We start from the raw sequence: 22,363 nt of genomic DNA on the forward strand, positions 1-22,363 counted from the left end.
AGAGGTGGCACGAGGATCAGGGAGGCTCAGGTGAGCAGAGAAACCCCCCAGGAGAGAAGACACTGCCAGGTGTCACTATCACAAAGACTCTGATCAAACCAAGAGCTCTTTTCAAGATGGCAATACTAATAAAACAAAGTGAGTTGCTGCTTTTTATCTGAAGGAATAAAGATCAAAAGAAGAAAGATTTGAATGTTATGAATTTTCAACCATGCAAGTTCAGGAAGTAACATTTCCAATAAACTCTACTAGTGAAGTATAACTTCACTGTTACAGAAACAAGCCCTTCTGACTATCAGCCTGTCAGTAATCTACCCTGCACTGTTGGAAAAAAACAATCAACACAATCAACAGGGTGAGGCAAGCAGCAAAGAGGGTATGAATCAGATGTGCACAATAACCTGTGACAAAATCTGATAAATTACATAACTAACTATAATTTCAGAATCACAAATCAAAAAGTAGATAAAAATAGTATATAGGAATAAACTGTTTATGCTAACTTTTCAATGACGACAAAATGTTTTAAAATGTGTTAAATTAAAATGGTAAAAAAGATAAACACCCCAAGAGTTAACAATCATCCCTTTTGTCATGAAGGGATTACAAACTAGACTATTTTATTTTTTATTTCTTTAAAATTTTCTTTTGTTCCTGTTCCTGAAAACTTGGTTAGACTATATTATTTTTGAATCCAATAAATTTTTAGAGATACAAAAAATATTTTCCAGACTTCACAACTTTATCCAATTTTCCCACACTACAGCCAAAAGGAGCCCTCTGTAAAACACAATAAAGGCTGCCAGTTCAGCCAGTCCACACCATGTGGTTCCCTCTGTTTGACATGTCCCACCCACATGCAAACCAAATCCCCCCATCCTTCAAATGCCATCTCCTTGCACAATGCTTTCCTTGGTCTCTCAGCAGAAAAGATTCTGTCCTGCCTTCTCAGAATTCCCTAAGTAATTCACAGAGAATAAATCTTATAGTCCTTGTTCCTTTACTATTTGCATTACAGTTGGTTTTGTTCATTCCTTTTTCTAAAATGTTGAAAAGGGGAATGTACTCCATTCTTCACTTCTCTTCCAGTACTTATCCTAGTGTAGTACTACGTCAAACAATGGAGCAAACCTCTCTCAACTATTTCCTCATCGTTAAATGGGAATAAATATTTCACAAGGCTACTATGTGTTTCCGTGAGGCTGTAGAAGAGAAAACCCATTATTAACTGCAACAGGTTACACATAATTTGTCATCATTATTGTCACTGACCTCACAGTTGTTTGCTTAGATCAATCAAATTTATCCATAATCTCAGCCAGGCGGCCATATATCAGTGGCACAACCTGCAAAATTATTGCCCTACTTTATTAATCAAACAATGACATAATAGTGGTAATTAATAAAAACAATAGGAAGAGTAAAATGATGCAACTAGCAAAAATGTTCTATGTTTAAAAGGAAGAATTAATAGAATATTCACAGTATAGCTATGCTAAAGAAAACTCACAAAATATGAGCAAGATAAAAACTATATATAACATATAAAATATAATAGTATATATTATTTTCTAAAATTGTAAGAATGTAAACAATGGCAACCTTTTGGTTATGGCACTTCAAAGTCTTAAAAAAAGTTGTTTTTCCTACTTTTCCATGTTTTCTATTACCAAAGCCGTATGATTTTCATGGTAGCAAAAACATACATTTCTATTTTTACATCATACTGCTTGCCAGAACAGTTCCTGTGCCATGGTGATGGAAGTAGTCAAGAAGCTGGAAGAGGCCGGGCGCAGTGGCTCACGCCTATAATCCTAGCACTCTGAGAGGCCGAGGCGGGTGGATCGTTTGAGCTCAGAAGTTCGAGACTAGGCCGGGCGCGGTGGCTCACGCCTGTAATCCTAGCACTCTGGGAGGCCGAGGCGGGTGGATCGCTCAAGGTCAGGAGTTCGAGACCAGCCTGAGCAAGAACGAGACCCTGTCTCTACTAAAAATAGAAAGAAATTATCTGGCCAACTAAAATATATATAGAAAAAATTAGCCGGGCATGGTGGCGCATGCCTGTAGTCCCAGCTACTCGGGAGGCTGAGGCAGTAGGATCGCTTAAGCCCAGGAGTTTGAGGTTGCTGTGAGCTAGGCTGACGCCACGGCACTCACTCTAGCCCGGGCAACAAAGTGAGACTCTGTCTCAAAAAAAAAAAAAAAAAAGAAGTTCGAGACTAGCTTGAGCAAGAGTGAGACCCTGTCTCTAAGAAAAATAGAAAGAAATTAGCTGGACAACTAGAAATATATAGAAAAAATTAGCCAGGCATGGTGGCACATGCCTGTAGTCCCAGCTACTCAGGAGGCTTGAGCTCAGGAGTTTGAGGTTGCTGTGAGCTAGGCTGACACCACGGCACTCTAGCCTGGGCAACAGAGTGAGACTCTGTCTCAGAAAAAAAAAGCAGCAGCAGCAGCAGCAGCAGCAGCAGCTGGAAGAGCCACAGGTTGCCAGAAGGACCTGCTGGGACACAGTCTACTCTACATGAATGCCAAGTCTCACACACAGGTGTGTATTCCCCAATGGGAGGACAGTTCATTTGGAACGTACGTCACTGGTGGCACCAGCTAAGTGACATCATCTTCTCTCAGGATATCATGAGTCCTTGTCAACATGGGAGCAGTTACTAGGATACAGAGGGCAGAAAATACGTAAATTAAATCTTCAAGGGAGCCTGGTTCAAAAGTGAGGAGTAATCAAATTACTCTTGGGATAGAAGATAAAATACTGAAACTGATTTATTCCTGTTTTAGAAAGCAGTATGAAAATCAATATTTCCAACCAGTCACTGGTATTACCATTTAAATGTCCTGTGCTCTTCCTTGGGTTTAGCAGATTTTTGTTTGAAGGAATCAACACAAAATACAGAGCTTGCTCTTAGGTGTCCAGGCTAAAAATGCGAAGTCGCCCTTTGCTCTTGTCACTCCTAAATTACTAATAAACATTGGTGTATGCAGATAAAAATGGGCCACAGATTTTGCTTTTAATAATGGTAACTCTAAGGAATGTTTTCTTTATCTTCTTTGGGGGGAAAGAGGGAAGATAGACTCTGAGATGTCTTCTAATAACCCCTGCCTCCCGTCCCCCTGAGTATGGGCAGCACCTGTAACCTGTCTCTCTAATAGAATACGGCAAAGGTGACAGTATGTCACTTTTGTGATTATATTATGTAAGACTATAATGTCCCATCTTACTAGTAGACACTCTCCCTTGCTCACTTAGTGAAACAAACTGCTGTGTTGTGAGCTACTCTACAGAGAGGTCATGAGGCAAGGAACGGGGGGTACCAGCAGAAAACTGAGGCCCTGAGTCTAACAGCCTGTAAGGACTGAATGGTGCCAACAAACACGTAAGCCTGGATCCCTCCCCAGTAGAGTTTTCAGATGAGACCATGGCCCTGGCCAGCTCCTTGATTTCAAGCTTGCAGAGGACCCAGCTAAGCTGTGCTTGAACTCCTCACCCACAGAAATGGTGAGAAAATAAATGTGTTGTCTTTAGCTATGTCTGTGGTAATATTACTAGACAGCAATAGATAATGCAGAGTGGGATCAGCAGTCCTCTCATTTTCTATATAATTGGATAATGCTTTATACTTTTCCTTTTACAGTAAGCAGACATTATTTTTATGCTAAAAAAGTTTTTAAACTCTGTTTTCTGAAACTTGGCTTAGACATAAATGTCCTGTTCAATCTTTTGTATGCCCATTGCCCTTATCTAGAAATCTCACAATTAGATGACTATGATGGTGATATTCAGCCTGGCTGGCAATACGCAGTCTGGCATTCAAGTCCCATGTCAATCTAAGTGTCATCTTGCTTTCCAAACTCACCTCGCATTACCTACACCGAGGCCTCCAACTGCTGGACCCGGCAACTGCTTCATGCTCTCACAGCTCACACCTGTGCTCAGCCTGTGCCCTCTCCCTGCCACTTCTTCCTGGCTCACAGCCAAGTTTTCACTTCCATCCAGACCCGGCTCACTCCACCTGCAGGAAGGCATCCAGATGGCCCTGGCTCTCAAGGACCACATGCCACCAACTCCCAGCACAAAGGGCTATCTGCTGCACTTCGTCATTAACACTCAGCATCTGCTCCTGGATCCTCTTATCTGTCACTTCTCCAGCCAGAGGATAAGAGCCACTTCTCATTGTCCTGTGTTCCCTCAGCACCAAGCCCCAACACAGTTGGCATTTTTGTCAGCAATGACACCACATGGCCCAGTAGCTGGATATCTTTATGACATGTACCTCAAATACTATAATGAATATAACATTTTCAGGTCCATGAAGTAATAATTTTCTCAGCTATGAAGCAACTAAAAGCAATCAAAGGGAAACATGAGCAGATTTAAATATTCAAGGCAAATTCTGCCAAATGCTTAGAATAGAAAAATAAACAATCAAAATGACCAAAAATGGAGAAGCAATTAAACAAACTTATAGCAAGTCTGCATTATGTAGTTGTGTGTGTGTGTGAGGGGGAGGTTTAGAGATGGGGATCTTGCTATGTTGCCCAGGTTGGCCTCGAATTCCTGGGCTCAAGCCATTCTCCCACCTTGGCTTACTGAATAGATGAGACTACAGGCATATGCCATGACACCCGGCTCACATTATGTAATTCTAATCAGCCATTAAAAAGGATGAAGTAGGCCAGGCACTGTGGCACATGCCTGTAATCCTAGCACTCTGGGAGGCTAAGGCAGGAAGATCACTTGAGGTCAGGAGTTCCAGACCAGCCTGAGCAAGAGCGAGACCCCATCTCTACAAAAATAGAAAAATTAGCTGGGCGTGGTGGCATATGCCTCTGGTCCCAGCTACTTCCGAGGCTGAAGCAGGAGGATTGCTTTAGCCCAGGAGTTGAAAGTTGCAGTAAGCTATAATGATGCCACTGCACTCTAGCTGGGGTGACAGAGCAAGACTCTGTCTCCACAAAAAAAAAAAAAAAAAGAAGAAGAAGTAGCTCCACATTTACTGATATAGATAATCTCAAGATACATTGGTAAGTGAAAACAAGAAGTTGCAAGTATATACTTTATAACCCCATTTATGGTTATAGACGAGGAAAAAAACAGATTATAATAAAAAAAAAAGAAAACCATAGAAAGGAAACCAGAAGGATAGAATCAAACTGTTAACAGTGGTTACCTCTAGAAAGGGGCATGGGACAGGAAGGCAGGTAGTAAAGAGGAACTTCCATATTTTTTCTGCATACTGTAGGGGCAACGAGCACATCTAACACCCATATCTCGGTTTCTTAAATATAGTTCACCACTTTAAAGAAATCAGGGCTTTCTGGAGAAACGTACAAGATGAGCTTAGAACTCATCTTGTTATGCAAGCAAATAAAGAAGTGCTCAAAAAATGACATGACATAGGAGTCAGTTTGGAATGCTCTCACTGGCCAAATCTGGGACAATATTAAAACAAATAATAGTAGAAAAAGATCTTAACACATAGAACAAAGTAAGAATCCATGAGTCCATACAGATATAAACAAACAAGGAAAGGAAGGAAGGGAGGGTGGGAAATCTCCATATGACAGTATTCAAACTAATAAATGTTGAAGGAATGATGAGAGTTAGAAATCATCATTTGGCAGCTATCAAGGTAAAAATTATTTCATGCAAAAAACATCAGTGGATACTAAAATAGTTACGAGTTTGAAGACGAAACAAGATATTAGTTTCAAAGTATCCTCTTACAAGAAACTTATTATAAAGGGAAAAATAATAGCTTTACAGTAGAGAATGCTGGTAGATACTACCTTAGGTAAGTGATCCAAGTTACTATCACCAGTAAATGGGACCAGATTATCATGTGCCTTCTGACAGAATGCACTTGAAAAGGACACAGCATCACTCGTGTGGTATTTCTGCTAAAAGTGAATAACCTAAATCTAATTATCAGAATACATCAGAAAAACCCGATTTTAGGGACATGATATTCTTCAGAATTGTCAAGATCATGAAAGACAAAGACTGATTATTTAAAAGATCAAAGGAAGCAAAAGAGACATGACAGTCAAAGTCAATGTGTGCTCGTGGATTAAATTCTGACCAGAACTTCTTCCCCACTTTTGCCACAAAGGACATTAAGTAGAACAACTAGCAGAGTTAGAAAAAGGTCCTGATTTTGATCATTATATTCTGGCAATGTAAGAGAACATCCTTGTTTTCAGGAAATACATGCTGATTTACTTAGGGGTAGAAGCCTGCAACTTATTTTCAAACAATTTGAAAAAAATACTTTAAAAAAATTGAGAGAGGTCAGACACAAGACACCCAGCCTACCTCGGGAGCATGCGGGCAGCCGCAAATTCCATTCTTAGACATCTCTGATTCTGCGGTGTAGAAGCCCTGAGTATAGCTCACCCTCCCGAGTTGAAAAATGAAATAAAATGGTGGCAGACATGTCCAAGGAATATTGTGGAGATGTGATCCCTTTATGAATCCTGTGATACATGAATGTGTGGAGATGGCAACTAGTGGGCAACAGAAAAATATCAGCATAGTCGTAACACGAGGAAATATTATCATCATGTTAGAAGCTTTGGAATGAGCATAAATAACGGCTGCTCAGCAGAGAAATTCATGTCCCCTCTCCAAAGGGCCTCTTTTACTGTAATGTCAAAATTGAGTCATGTACATTTTCATATTAAACTTTTTGTTAAATTTTAAAAAACTGAAGAGAAAATACTAAAGCAAACATAGTAGTAAACTGCTAACAATGGGGGAATCTATATTCTCCAACATAAGGAAAAGTATAAGAGAATTCTTTGTGCTATTTTTGCAACTTTTTTATAAATCTGAAATTATTTCTTATTATTATTTTTTATTATTATTTTTTGAAATTATTTCAAAATAAAAACTTCTTAAAAATATATGCAGAATTGCTTCTACTGTAGGCATTTGGGGGAAAAAATATACACAGAAAAAAATGTATGCAGTAAAAATACTTTGAGGCCACAGAATAGCTAAGCAGAAGGAAAGCAATCCTGCTAACACACAGTCCTGGTGGACATTTCAAGCCTATCCCCTATAGAGCAATCTCTATACTTGGTCCCCATTAAAAGAAACAAAACAAACAAAAAAACCATTGAGCATTTACTCCACAAGGTGGCAGAGCTGCCCCAAATGCCAGAGCTGGGTTTGGAGCAACCAGCTAGCTGACTCTTTTCTGCTCTGGACTAGATGTGTTGCGTTCTCCAGCATGTCCTCCTGCTGCCCAAGAGCCTCCTTCACGCCAATTTCTCAGATAGTGACTCCATCTCGGTTTAGAAATGCCAAAACTGTGGCACCAGCTCAGGAAAGCAATAACTAAACAGTGACTAAGGCAGCATCCTGACCTCCAGGGGGCTGGCTGGATGTTTCTGATGGCGGTCCCGCCCTATTTCCTGCTTACTTACATAATACATTCCTGGTGAATGAGTTCTCAACAACCTCCCGCTCCCGCCGCAATCTTGCTGGATTGTCCTGAACTCACCACTAAACACTTGTTCCAAAAGAAACACCAGGAACACCACTCAGTTTCCAGATCAACATATTTTCCCCCCTCAAATTAAAGAATTCCAAAGGCACCACCCAGTCCTGGAGCACTGGTATTACTTGTACCACACACTATTCTTCAAACCTAGCCACCTCGCTAAGCTTCTTACTCTGAGTGTACACGCTGCTTTAATGAGCAGCCCCAGAGAGCAGTGGTAATTTTGCATCATATACTATGCAATGTTCCTAAAGGCAGGGACTCTGATCATTTCACTCGATTTATATAGCACCCAGCCTCTTATTAAATAAAATTAGGTACTCAGTCGGAAGTTATAGACTCTGCAATACCAAACATTAGGAAGTGTGCAACTCTGGCTAAGTCACTCCTTGCCAAATGTTGGGCTCTTTGCCTATAAAACAGGGAGAAACTGGGTTTGAGGAGGCCAAGGTGGGAAGATTGCTTGAGGCCAACAGTCTGACACCAGCCTAGGGAATATAGCAAGACCCTGTCTCTACAAAAAAATTTTTAAATTAGCTGGATGTGGTAGTACACACCTATGGTCCCAGATACTTGGGAGACTGAGGCAGGAAGATTGCTAGAACTCAGGAATTTGAGGTTATGGTGAGCTATGATGACACCACTACACTCTAGCCTGGGTGACAGAGCAAGACCCTGGCTCAAAAGAAAAACAAAAAAATACAGGGAGAATTAATAGTGAAAAGTTAGACGCTCTGTTCTCCTGGCTAGAGTGCAGTGGTGTGATGTAATAGTAGCTCACTGCAACCTCAAACTCCTGGGCTTAAGCAATCCTCTTGCCTCAGCCTCCCGAGTAGCTGGGACTACAGGTACACGTCATCACTCTCAACTAATTTCTTCTATTTTGGTAGAAATGGGTCTTGCTCTTGCTCAGGCTGGTCTGGAACAACTGACCTCAAGTGATTCTCCCACCTTGGCCGAGGGTGCTAGGATTACAGGAGTGAGCCACCAAGCCCAGCCTATAATTGGTTTTAATGTTTCTTAGCATACATTGGTTATAAAATTTATAGAAAATAAATCAAAATAACTTTAAATCGGGCGCACTGGCACACACCTGTATCCCCAGCTACTTGAGAGGCTGAGGCAGAGGATTGCTTAAACCTAGGAGTTCAGGGCCAGTCTGGGCAACACAGAAAGACCCTATCTCTTAAAAAAAAAAAAAAAAAAAAAAAGACTATAATTTTTTAAATAGGAGTCCCAGCTGCCTTAATTCATAGTTGTAAAAACTCATCAAAAGCTAGTATTAAATAAATAAAAGTTATCCTAAAAAAGCATACTGAATGAAGGCAAGATCACTGCCATAAATGAGGTAAAGTACTAACTATATCCCTGGCGAAGTTTCAGGAAGGTCCTAATTATGATCATTGTATTGTGGTGATGTAGGAGAACATCCTTGCTTTTAGGAAATATACATTGAAGTATTTAGGGGTAAAGGTCTCGAACTTACTCTCTTTTTAATTAATTATTTTTGATAAATCTCCATGAATAGATGGAACTTATTGTCAAACAATTCAGGAAAAGTACTTTAAAAATAGAATAAAACAAATATGACAAATTGCTAACAAAGGGAAATTTGGTTAAAGGTATATTCTTCGTACCATTTTTTGCAACTTTTTTATAACTCAAATTTTTTCAGAATAAAAACTTCTTAAAACTATATGCAGGAAAATTACCTTGAGGCCACAAAATGGCTAAATGTACCAATGCACAGATCCAAGTGAACGATGCAGGGCTATCACCCTATCCTGAGAATGAAGCATTTTACAGTAGCTCCATAAACTCCTCAAAGTGACTGACCTCAGGTTTGCAGAAACTTACCTGTTCACCCTTAACCCACTTCTGGAAGCACACCTGACAGTCTCAGAAAAGACTCTGTAGTCATGCTATACACCCTGCTTTGCCTCCATCTCCAAATGCTTAACTGCTACCCATCCTTCAAGGCCAAGTGCAAGTACCACCTTCTTCCATCCCTGCCCCCAAATCACCTACCTAAATATCATACCTCTCTCCCAATGGCAAATCCAAATAGCAGTTAATGAACACTAAGACCAAGAATGCCCATTCATCTTTGCATACTCAACAGTTAACAAAACTCCTAGGCATACAGTAAAGGCTCAATGATTCCCGAATTGAAGTACTATGTAGCAGGCACACATTTTCACTATCATTCTTCTCTCTACTCCCACAGCTTTATTCTAAATGTTTCTCATGACATCACTTTACTTTCTCTCTTATAATACAGGTAGTTGAAGTCTTATCTATTCCCCCAGACAGAAAGACCAGATGTCCCAGTAATCTCTCTAATCCTTAGAACAATGAATTCTCAGTTTTCTACCACAATACGTGCTTGGTAAAATGACAGACCATAAACACTCACAACTTCCCAAACTAAAATGGCTACAACTCTATGACTTGGCTGCAACTCTATGACTCTCCTACTCAAGAAACCATAGAGAACACAAGTTCATGAAAGCTAAACTATTACAGTCATTGTGCTAAATTTTAACTGGTTAATTTAAAGGTATATCATTTGCAAAAACTATTATAGGCATTACCCTGAAACTAAGCTGGTTAATTCAAAAGTATATCATTTGTTAATTTTTGATACTTCAGTAACAACTCCCTATTCATTTTATTTACTTGTTTATTTTTAGAGACCAGGGTCTCAGTCTGTCACCCAGGCTAGAGTGCAGTGGCATAATCATAGCTCACTGCAACCTCAGACTCCTGGGCTAAAGCAATTCTCCTGCCTCAGCCTCCAGAGTAGCTGGGGCTACAGGCTCGAGCTACTATGCCTGGCTTATTTTTTTTTTTTTTTAGAAACAGGGTCTCACTATGCTGCTCGGGCTGATCTCAAACTCCTGGCCTCAAGCAATCCTCTTGCCTCAGCCTCCCAAAGTGCTGGGATTACAGGCGTAAGCCACCGTGCCCAGCCTCCTTATTCATTTTCTAACTGACAACAAAGACATCAAGATGTCACAGATTAGAATCACTGATCTAGACCATGCAGCAAAGTGTCCCACTTCTACCAGATACTTAGTAAAAAGAAGATTAGCTGAATGAGCTTGTACTTCTATTAAGTCTTCTCTCCTGTTTATTCTGTGTTTCCTGCAGAATATTCACAAATGAAGCAGCTTAGAATGGAGTCTGGCACTCGCTAAATATTTGTTGGCTAAAATGAATGAATGGACAGCAGCCCATTTGCAAATAGCCCTGGTTATCTGTGAATGGCCAAATAGGCTGAGCCTAGATTTAGAAAATAATGTGAGTTCTCTAAGGGCATGACTCTAACTTCTGTTTTACAGCATAAATGAATGCCTGCCCAAGTAGAACAACTGAAATTGCATTCTCCTCTGGCTTTTAAGTCATCAAAGCAAAAAACATATACCTATTTCAAAAAAATACAGGAATGCCTACAATCCGAGCACTACAATCCCAGAAATTATGTGTATGTTTTGGAAAAAGGTAACCTTAAGGCCCCACAAAGTGTATAAACTTTACAACAGGCACTGGATTTAGCTTCTAACCTAGTCTCCAAACTTATCTTGTATGCATGGCATAATTCCTAGTAGTGCAGAAACAATTAACTGCCAATTTCAAGTGATATCTACCACCACCCTTAAGACAACATAATTAAAAGCTTAATCTGCTGACTTACAAAGAATGTGCCTGTCATCTAGAACTCTCCCTGCCAAAACAGACAACTAAATTCTGAGATTAAATTTCCACCTCATTTATACATCAGTTTTAATAATTTCCTCCACATGACAGAAAAGCAAGTTGGGAGGAAAGAAGCCCTGACACTGAGAGGAAGCTCAGCAAGAAAAGGGAGATCCCTTGCGTGACCATGAGCCTGAGGCACGGCACTCTGGACTCAGCTGCACAAAGGACCAACAGACGAGCCAGGAATGAATACTTGAGTACTTTTCAGTTCCCCATTTTCAAACAGCTGCTCTGCTACAACATTTATGTTAACTATTAATATATAGCATCTGGTCAAGACCAAAAAAAATAAAAAAATGAAGCGACTAAAAAAAAATTCTTTTACTTATCCAAACAAAAGTATGCAATTCTGTAGACATTATCATCATGATGGTATAGAAGTCTTATAAACAGCCACATTAAAAACAAAATGATTAATGTCATTAACCTTTTCACAATGTAAAATTTTGTTTACAATTTAAATTACTATTTTGTTTTGTTTTTAAGACAGCATCTCGCTCTGTCACCTTGGCTAGAATACAGTGGCGTGATTATAGCTCACTGCAACCTCAAACTCCTGGGCTCAAGTGATATTCCTGTCTCAGCCTCCCAGGTAGCTGGGACTACAGGCATGTGCCACCACTCCCAGCTAATTTTTTCCATTTTTAGTGAAGACGGGGTCTTGCTCTTGCTCAGGATGGTCTTGAACTCCTGAGCTCAAATCTTTAATTAAAATAATTAAATCTATAAATTAGATTTATATTTAGTATAAATAGTATGTAAAAGTACAGATTTCATGAAAACTAATATTAAAGTCACAAGTATATTCATGTCAAAATACAGAATCATTATATATTTGACTGACCACCTTCTTCATCTGAATAGCCTACTAGGAGATATTATATCATATCATACCTTTTCTAATATTATTCCCTCTGGAATAACAGGCTCCATCTGTGACTCATGGAATAGTGCTATTCATCCATTAAGACTTAAGCTTACATGTCGTGTCCCCCAAAATATTAATAAGATGGTCTTCACGCAGGCACTGAGTCTGACTGACTGTTATATCAATAATGTTTAGCACAGACACTGGTACTTAGCAGATTCTCAGGAAGACAATTTCATAATATCCTTTACATTTCCTTGAAGCCACCTTTAAAAGAACTTGTCAGCACATTCTTCCCCACAGAACAATGGGCAACCCACAAAAAGTTCAGCAAGCTGCTGTCTTCTTCTTCTGTGTTCACGTGCGCCCAAGAAGCTGGTTTTGGGAACTACAGAGCCCATACTCTCCACACACTGGGAAGGAAGAAAGTCCCAGATCACTCATGTTTACAAAGGATGCTTCCCAGGTCCAGAACCATGTCAATAGAATCCAATGAGATTTGATTCTACAACTCACTTCTGGCTAAATTCTCCAAGAAGGCCGTGTCTTCCCCCATTAAGTCTGCCTTAGTCCAGAATATAGTTGAGTCCAGAAGAGGACTACCACAGAAACCTTTAGGGCTTCACGGATATTTACATTAATTCCCTCCTCCCCTACTCTACTCCTTTAAATTTGTAATGAGTCAAACTTTACAAAATAAACAGCTTTTATCAAAAAAAAGATGAATGTTGATCAAGAACCTTGGGACATAAGCTATGGGCAGGAGATAAAATTTGATTTCATTAAAATTCTTTTTTTTTTTTTTTTTTTCTGAGACAGAGTCTTCGCTCTGCCAGGGCCAGAGTGCCGTGGCATCAGCCTAGCTCACAGCAACCTCAAACTCCTGGGCTCAAGCGATCCTCCTGCCTCAGCCTCCAGAGTAGCTGGGACTACAGGCATGCGCCACCATGCCCGGCTAATATTTGTTCCATATATATTTTTAGCTGGCCAGATAATTTCTTTCTATTTTTAGTAGAGATGGGGTCTCACCCTTGCTCAGGCTGGTCTCGAACTCCTGAGCTCAAGCGATCCGCCCGCCTCGGCCTCCCAGAGTGCTAGGATTACAGGCGTGAGCCACCGTGCCCGGTCTCGTTAAAATTCTTAAAAGGTTGCTCATACTGAAATTAAAATGATTTTTATCTTAATTTCTTTCTTTCTTTTTTTTTTTTTTTTTGAGACAGTCTCACTCCATTGCCCTGGCTAGAGTCCCGTGGCATCAGCCTAGCTCACAGCAACCTCAGACTCCTGGGCTCAAGCGATCCTACTGCCTCAGCCTCCTGAGTAGCTGGGACTACAGGCATGCGCCACCATACCTGGCTAATTTTTTCTATCTATTTTTAGTTGTCCAGCTAATTTCTTTCTATTTTTTATTTTTAGTAGAGACGGGGTCTGGCTCTTGCTCAGGCTGGTCTCGAACTCCTGAGCTCAAACGATCGTCCCGTCTTGGCCTCCCAGAGTGCTAGGATTACAGGCGTGAGCCACCGTTCCCGGCCTCTTAATTTCTTTTTATCTTGATTATTTTTCTTGCTAGTCAACCTTGCAATAAATAAAATTATTTATGGGAAAATGCATATATAAACAAAAATAAAATAAATTTAAGTCTTATATAAACATACATATAATATATACATCCACAGTCATATATTCACAGAAAAATATAAATATTCTAAACACTTTAAAATCTTTTCAACTTCATTTAAAAACAGAAGTTAAAAAATGAAATCTAGGCTGGACACGGCGGGTGGCTCCTACTTAAAATCCTAGCACTTTGGGAGGCTGAGGCAGGAGGATCACTTGAGGCCAGGAGTTCAAGACCAGCTTGAGCAACATATTATAAAAACACCCCAGTCTCTTAAAAAAAAAAAAAAAAAAGAAAAGAAAGAAAGAAAGAAAAGAGAGAGAAAGAAAGAAATCTTGTTTCTAACGTTAACATAAATTAGTGAAAATGTAAAAGATGAACAATATCCACAGATGGCAAGGATGTGAGGGACAAGGCACTTACTCTACCATTTCCTTGGTAGATAACATAAAATATAAAGTGAGATGGTCTTTTTGGAGGGTGATTTGGCAATGAAATTTAAAATGTGCATTCCCTTGAATCCAACAATTACAGACAAGAGAAACTTAACCTATAGGTCTATTCACTGAGTGGTCAAAAACGTATGTTCAAGGATTACCACTACATCATTGTTTAAAATACCACCTCCTCGGAGCCAGGTGCAGTGGTTCATGCCTATAATCCCAGCTACTTGGGAGTATGGCTTGAGGAGTTCAAGATCAGCCTGGGAAACAGAGTGAGACCCCATCTCTAAAAAAATAAAATAAAATACTGACTACTTGGAAATAATCTAAATGTTCATCAAAAGGGAAATGATTAAATATAGATGAAATATTCTTACTAGAAACAAATATTCAACCATTAAAAAGAATGAGGCAAATGTACTAACATGGAAAGATCTCAATAAATGCTATAAAAATAAATCAGAGAACAATAAGCCTATAATTATCACACTTAACATTTAAAAATGATAAAATCTTAATTGCTTCCCTACTTATGTAAATGCACAGAAAAAGATCTGGAAAAATCACAAACTAGTAATAGAAGTTTATCCAAAAAGAAAAAGGCAAGATAGAGGAGACCTTTCACTTTTATTCCTAGTACCTCTACGTTGTTTAGATTTATTTACTTATTTATTTTCCTGTAGACAGGGAGGGTCTCACTCTGTCACCTGGGCTAGAGTCCAATGGCATCATCATAGCTGACTGCAACCTCAAACTCTTGGGCTCAAGCAATCCTCCCATCTCAGCCTCTCAAGTAGCTGGGAGTACAGACACATGCTACCATGCCCGACTAATTTTTTTATTTGTTGTAGAGATGGGATCTTGCTATGTTGCTCAGGCTGGTTTTGAACTCCTGGCCTCAAGTGATCCTCCTACCTAGACCTACCAAAGTGCTAGGATTATACATGTGAGCCACCATGCCCATCATGTTTGGATTTTTATGACCAGCACACATTATTGTATACTGCTTTTTAAAAAGGAAAGTAAAATAAGCACACACACATACACAAAAAGGTAGCTTAGATGTTCTTCACTTTAGACGACCAATGATCAAGAACCATCCTGAGGCCGAGTGCGGTGGCTCACGCCTGTAATCCTAGCACTCTGGGAGGCTGAGGCGGGTGGATCATTTCAGCTCAGGAGTTTGAGACCAGCCTGAGCAAGAGTGAGACCCTGTCTCTACTAAAAAAAAATAGAAGCAAATTAGCTGGACAACTAAAAATATATAGAAAAAATTAGCCAGGCATGGTGGCGCATACCTGTAGTCCCAGCTACTTGGGAGGCTGAGGCAGTAGGATTGCTTGGGCCCAGGAGTTTGAGGTTGCTGTGAGCTAGGCTGACATCACGGCACTCTAGCCCAGGCAACAAAGTGAGACTCTGTCTCAAAAAAAAAAAAAAAAAAAGAGCCATCCTGTACTCTGACAATTAACCACAAACATAACACTATCAAAACCAAGAGTTTAGACTAGGTCCAGGGGTCTAAATTACATTACCAATTATATCCAAATAGCTATGAATGCAACAAGCAATCACCATATGAGAGAAAAAGCATCCCTCTGTGTGGTTAAATGCATATGATTTCCTAAGGCAGCATATTAACATGAGGTGGAGGTTTCTCTTTCAGCAATGGTAAAATATCTCATATTGGAACAATCATATTGCATACAAGCATTACAAACTCTAGAAAAAAATATTACAAAATAAATACCTAAAGGCACTGGAGAGCAACAAAAAGCAGGCAGAAAAAGAAGAGGAGTCAAATATTTGGAATAAGGGAAAGAAGAGAAGGGCACGGGATGAGTTTTCCATTTTTTTAAGGCATTTTGCCCAAAAGCAGACCCCTGTCAGTAGCACCAGGGAGCGATAATTCAGATAGAAACCTTTAGTCTTACTGGTTGAAGAAGCATAAGACAAGTTCAGTGCAACTACAACAGGTTGAAAGAGAGAGGGAAAATCCTAGAAAGAAGAGAGCCACAAACAGTTGGCCCAAATTTCTGCTTCTAAACTCTGCCTAAATCTCTGGCTAAACTCTGAAGGTACAGAGTTCCAAGCAGGCCAACAAAAGCTAAAAGAACTAAACAGAGATTTTAGCTGCTGCTCATTACAGAGGAAAAGAATGTGAACTTTGAGTTCAGCCAAGCTAATTGTCCTATAAAAATAAAGAAATCAGTATTCTTTAGAGGAACACAACCTAATCCAAACCACAAGACATCAGTCACAACGTTCAGGTTACAATCCAAAACATTAGGCATATGAAGAAAAGGGAAAGTATGGCCCATTGTCAAAAGAAAAGTCAAAATAATCTAGATGTTGCAGTTGGTAGACAAGGACTTTAGAGCAGCTATTAAAACTATGCTCATAATGAATAAACAGATAGGAAATCTCAGCAGAGAAACAGAATCTAGACAAAAGGACCAAATGGAAGTTCTAGAACTGAAAAGATCTAACATAAGAATCAAGTGAATTCCCAAGTAGAAGGCAGAGTGAATGGGGCACAACAAAATATTCAAACAAATTATGGCTGAAATTTGATGAAAGACATTTGTTTTCACATTCAAGCTCAGTGAATCCCAAGCAGGTTAAATACAAAATAAAACAAACCTAAACATATTGTAGTCAAACTGCTAAAAACCAAAGATAAAAAGAAAAAATGTGAAAGCAGACAGAAATAAAACAACACGTTACAAACAGGGGAGCAATGATATAAATGATCACTCACTCCCTTCAGAAACAACAGAAGGGCCGGGCGCGGTGGCTCACGCCTATAATCCTAGCACTCTGGGAGGCCAAGGCGGGTAGATCGCTCAAGGTCAGGAGTTCGAGACCAGCCTGAGCAAGAGCAAGACCCCCGTCTCTACTAAAAAAAAAAAAATAGAAAGAAATTATCTGGCCAACTAAAATATATATAGAAAAAATTAGCCGGGCATGGTGGCACATGCCTGTAGTCCTAGCTGGGCATGGTGGCATGGGCATGTAGTCCCAGCTACTCGGGAGGCTGAGGCAGTAGGATCGCTTAAGCCCAGGAGTTTGAGGTTGCTGTGAGCTAGGCTGACGCCACGGCACTCACTCTAGCCCGGGCAACAAAGCAAGACTCTGTCTCAAAAAAAAAGCAAAAGAAAAAAAAGAAAGAAGAAACAACAGAAGCCAGAAGACCATGAATAACGTTATTAAAGTGCTCAAAGAAACCCATAAGTCTATATTCAGTGAAAATATCCTTCAAGAATGACAGTTAAGGCCGGGCGCGGTGGCTCACGCCTGTAATCCTAGCACTCTGGGAGGCCGAGTCGGGAGGATCGCTCAAGGTCAGGAGTTGAGACCAGCCTGAGCAAGAGCGAGACCCCGACTCTACTAAAAATAGAAAGAAATTATCTGGCCAACTACAATTTCTATATAGAAAAAATTAGCCGGGCATGGTGGCGCATGCCTGTAGTCCCAGCTACTCGGAGGCTGAGGCAGTAGGATCGCTTGAGCCCAGGAGTTTGAGGTTGCTGTGAGCTAGGCTGATGCCACGGCACTCACTCTAGCCCGGGCAACAGAGCCAGACTCTGTCTCAAAAAAAAAAAAAAAAAAAGAATGACAGTTAAGTAAAATCACATTCAGATAAACAAAAACCAAGAGAATTAATTTGTCATCAGGAAACCTACAAGAAAAGCGAAAGGAAATTTTTCATGCTGAAAAGAAAGCTTCAGGAAGAAATGAAGAATACCAGAAATGATAAACATGAATGTAAGTAAGACTATCTTTTTTGTCTTATTGTCTTTAAAACACATAATTGTTTAGAGCAAAAATTATAATACTATATTGTGAATTTTACAGCACATGTAGATATAAATCATGTGACAACTACAGCATGGGATAGGTTAATGGAACTAAACAACATTTTACATAAAATGGTTCAATATTAACTCTAAGTAAACATGAAAAGCATATATATCATAAACCCTAGAGTAACCTCTAAAAGTAATGCTAAGAAATATAGCTAAGAGCTAACAGATGAATTAAAATGGAATTCTAAAAAAAAAACTCAATTAACCTAAGAAAACAGGAAAGAAGGAAAAGAGCAAAACACAAATAAGGTAAACAGAAAACAAATAACAAAATGTAGACCTAAAACCAACCATATCTATAATTACATTTAATGTTAGTTTGGATTAAATATTGCAGTTATTAATAAAAGGCTTTACTACATGTTGTCTAAAAGAAGACTTCAAATTTAAAGACACAGTTATGTTGACAGAAGAAATAAATAGAATCACCAGGCACATAGTAAGCAAAAGAAAGCTGGAGTACCTATACTAACATCAGATCGTCTTTGACTTCAAGTCTACTCTATTACCAAAGATAGAGTGGTATTTCACATTATAAGGGGGGCAATTCATTGGGAAGATGTAACAATTATAAATGTGTATGCACCTAATAACAGTACTTCAAAATACATGAAGCAAAAATGATAGAATTAGAGGAAGAAATAGACAAATACACAATCAGAGATTTTAACACCCCTCTCTCAAAAGGAGAAAAAACGAGATCTCACCCCCATAAAAAAATCATGGAGATACTTAGAAAAAAAAGAAAGAGAAATACCATCAACTACCTTGACCTAACTGACAGACACAGAACAAACACACAACAGTGGTAGAACACACATTCTTTTCAAGTGCATATGGAACATTCACCAAGGTAGATCATATTCTGGGCCATAAAATAAGAGTCAACAAATGTAAAAAGATTGAAATCCTACAGAGTATATTCTCTGATCACAACGAAATTACATTAGAAATCAGTAACAATAATGTACCTATAAAACCCCCAAATACTTGGAAATGAAACAACATATTTCTAAGTAACCCATGGTCAACAAATAAATCACAAGATATTTTAAATTGAGTAAAAATAAAAATACAACATATATAAATCTGTAGGATGCAGCTAAAGCAGTGCTTAGTAGTAAATTTATAATTTTAAATGCTCCTATTATTAATAGAAAGGAAGGAAGATCAAAATTCAATTACCTAAGGTTCTAGAAGAAGTTGAAGTAAAGATCAAAACAGAAATCAATGATATTTTTAAAAGACAAACAATAGAGAAAATTAAAGTTAGCTTTTTGAAACTATCAGCAAAATTGATAAAACTCTAATCATACTAACCATGGAAAGGAAAGGGAATACAAATTAACAGAATCATAAAAGAGATATAGAAAGAGATATAGCATAAAAATAAGGAAATATTAATAAAAGGTGAAACAGCATTAGAAAAGTCAATTTTTTTTAGTTCACAATCAAAGCAGAAGTGCAAGTATATATAAGAAGAGGGTATGTACAAGAAGAGGCTTAAGTTAACTCTAAATATGAACCTTCCACAGTTGAAATCTCTTGTAATTCAGCAAGAGGAGAAGCCGGTTCCGTTTTCATGGTGTTTTCTCCCATTGACTGGCAATTCAACTCCAAGTCTCCAGACCCCAATCCATCCCCAAAGGAGTGGCAAGTCAATGCAGATGAGACCTGGCCAGCTTCCAAAGGAGATTTCAACAGACCTAGAAGACAAAAAATAAAACCTGGAGAACATATACGTGTATATAATCTGGGAAGCAAAAGTCCTACAACAGACTAAGAAAGTCAGGGATTTTTTAGAAGAAGCCATCCATCTCACAACTCACAAGAATACATTCCCAGGTTCTAGCACATATAGCTTGGCCTGTGAGCATCTCAAAGAAAGAGACTAAAGTCAAAGGACAAATTGCTAGAAATGTTAACAAAAAAGCACCAGAAAGACAGAAAGCCAGGGCTCTTCAAGCAGGGTGCCTCCAACCCAACATTCAGTGAGTGGTATATAAGCAAAACCAGCCACAAATGCATCCAGAAAGTTTGTCTACTCAATGAATCATCAGTGAAGAACAATATATTATAAAAACACTGCAGCCCATTCAGTAGTTTGATTTCAAGACCATCTAATACCTGTGGAAGACAGCATGCAATGATTTAGATTGGTTCTCACTAGATAGGCATCAGGTCGGCAAGACAATTCCAGAACAGAAGCTAACTCACCTTCTTTAGATTCCTTGGTACTAGATGATGTGTCTTGCAAAGGAACCGTATCAACCAAATCTGGTACCACCAAGTCAGGATCTAGGATCTCATGGGTCCCATTAGTGGACAGCCTGGAGGACCGTCTCCTTGATAAGTCTTTGTCAGTGTTTTCCGAGTAGTTTTTTGACTTTTCCTGGGCTATTAAACCATTAAGAGAGTTGTGGGCAAGAGACCAACAAGAAGAAATAACTCTGCTACTACAGATTTCTGGGCTGGTTGCCTCTATAAGGGCTCATAGGGAGACTTTTGGAAGGTTAGACAAGTGATAAAAGGAAATATCCTTTACTAGTTTATATTGTTAAGTAAGGCAAAGTCTCTCTGCCAGGATAGAATTTCATTTCTTTAAGGACTCATGATCTGAAAGTATGTGCCAGGTCATGTCCCAATCTTGACAACTAAGTTCTATTTTGGGGCTTCCCAGGGTAAAAGTCTACGTACTAACTCCCAAAGTCAGTAAGGTTTATAAGAGTCTTACTTTGAACCATCACAAATCCTTTTTGGAGCCAATAGGGTATTTTTGTATAAAGTTTCACTCAGCATATGAAAGCCATCCCTTCCTAAGCTGTTAAATTTCTAGTGGAATCCAAATCAAATGTAGTTTATGGATATGGAGATCATACCACTAAACTCAACATTAATACAGTTTGTGCTTTAGGATTTATATTTCTTCCAGCAAAAACTCCTTCTGATCCAACGACACCCCACTCACATTAGCTCATGTCACCAAGGACTAACACTAGAGCCTAAAGGGAACAGGGGCAAGATGCATATAGGGGAGGCTGACCCAAACAACATCAAATTCTAGCCACATATACACAGAGACTCACATGAATTTTTGTCAAGCCGAGGACGTTTTAATGGGATTTCATTTCCTTTTGATATTTTCCGTCTTCTCAACTCCAACGTTATTGGTTGCAAAGTTTGAGAGTTTGAATCCACAGCTACAATGTTTATAAAACCATACAAAAAAAGATATGTAATTTCTTAGTGTCCAATCTCTCATTTTATATGTGAATAAAACATACATATGTGTACACACACACATACACACATATGCATCACTCCATTATAAACAGACCCTCAAAAAGGTATACTTACTTAAGGTAAGAGGGGAAAAAAAGTGAAATGGGTGAGAAAATACTCTCCTATGGGAGACGCTGACACCTTGCAGATCCGCCTCCTGAATCTCTTTGCTTGGTCTCTCCTATGACCCAGCTCCAGTCATACGCTTCTCTCCTGAAGCCCTCTCTTTAAAACACCACATCCCAACATGACTGCTTTAAAATATGAAGGTGCAAGGGAAATAGCAAAGTCATTGTAATCACCATCAAATTTTCTCATCAAAAACTGACCTATCCAATATTCAGGAAATCCACCACACAGGCTAATTCCTAACATGTGTACCCTGGGACTAGGGCTTGATTATCATTTGCAATCTCTACTTGCTACACTAGTAATCTTGGCATTGGTCCTAGTTTAGAGGGTCCAAGAAGAATGTCAACATTTATATTCTCTTAAAAACAATTCCAGAAAAAATCTTAGGAAACTATGTTAGTTGGCAATCAATGTTCTAGGCAAGGCTGTTGAACCCTAGCAAATCCAGCTCTGACATAATTTAGCACTGCAGACACTAAACCCTTGAAGAATATTATTTTTGAACCTAACACTTAAGAAACTCTCCCCCAATCAGAAAAAATGAGAATCTGCAAGGCAAGTAGAAGAAAGAAAAAAGGAAGACGGGAAGTTTGGCAGGAAGGCAGGGGTCAGAGGAAAGGGGAAAGGAGGAGAGAGAAGGGGAAAGTGGGGAGGAAGGGAAGTAAATGGGAGAAGAGGAAGGGACAGGAAGGGAAGGGAAGAAAATGAGAAGGGAGGAAGGGAGAGAGAAAAGACTCATTAAGACCTGCAGCTTCAGGTCAGCCATGTCAAATGGCCAAGCAAGAGACAAGGCTGAGCTCTGAGGCGGCAAACCCAATGAGAGTGCTGCACTCCTGGGCTCTTCCTGTGTTCAATCTTCCCCAAATTATTTT

At 39.3% G+C, this 22,363-nt stretch overlaps 2 protein-coding genes and 1 pseudogene across 3 annotated transcripts in view; 2 read left to right on the forward strand and 1 right to left on the reverse strand.

Annotated features, from left to right (window-relative positions):
* CPNE1 (copine 1) overlaps positions 1-22,363 on the forward strand; it is a 410,662-nt gene that overhangs the window by 212,473 nt on the left and 175,826 nt on the right. The window lies entirely within an intron of this gene.
* PHF20 (PHD finger protein 20) overlaps positions 1-22,363 on the reverse strand; it is a 110,966-nt gene that overhangs the window by 26,754 nt on the left and 61,849 nt on the right. For both annotated transcript variants that reach the window (XM_069495913.1, XM_069495912.1), the window contains exons 7-9: positions 21,164-21,277; positions 20,295-20,474; positions 19,604-19,783 (exon numbers count right to left, since the gene is read on the reverse strand). In XM_069495913.1, coding sequence (XP_069352014.1) covers positions 19,604-19,783; positions 20,295-20,474; positions 21,164-21,277 — 474 coding nt within the window. The remainder of the gene's footprint in view (positions 1-19,603; positions 19,784-20,294; positions 20,475-21,163; positions 21,278-22,363) is intronic.
* On the forward strand, positions 6,426-6,596 carry LOC138401077 (small nuclear ribonucleoprotein G pseudogene; annotated as a pseudogene).

The sequence above is a fragment of the Eulemur rufifrons genome, chromosome 20 (genome assembly GCF_041146395.1).
Source record: "Eulemur rufifrons isolate Redbay chromosome 20, OSU_ERuf_1, whole genome shotgun sequence".
Classification (NCBI taxonomy): domain Eukaryota; kingdom Metazoa; phylum Chordata; class Mammalia; order Primates; family Lemuridae; genus Eulemur; species Eulemur rufifrons.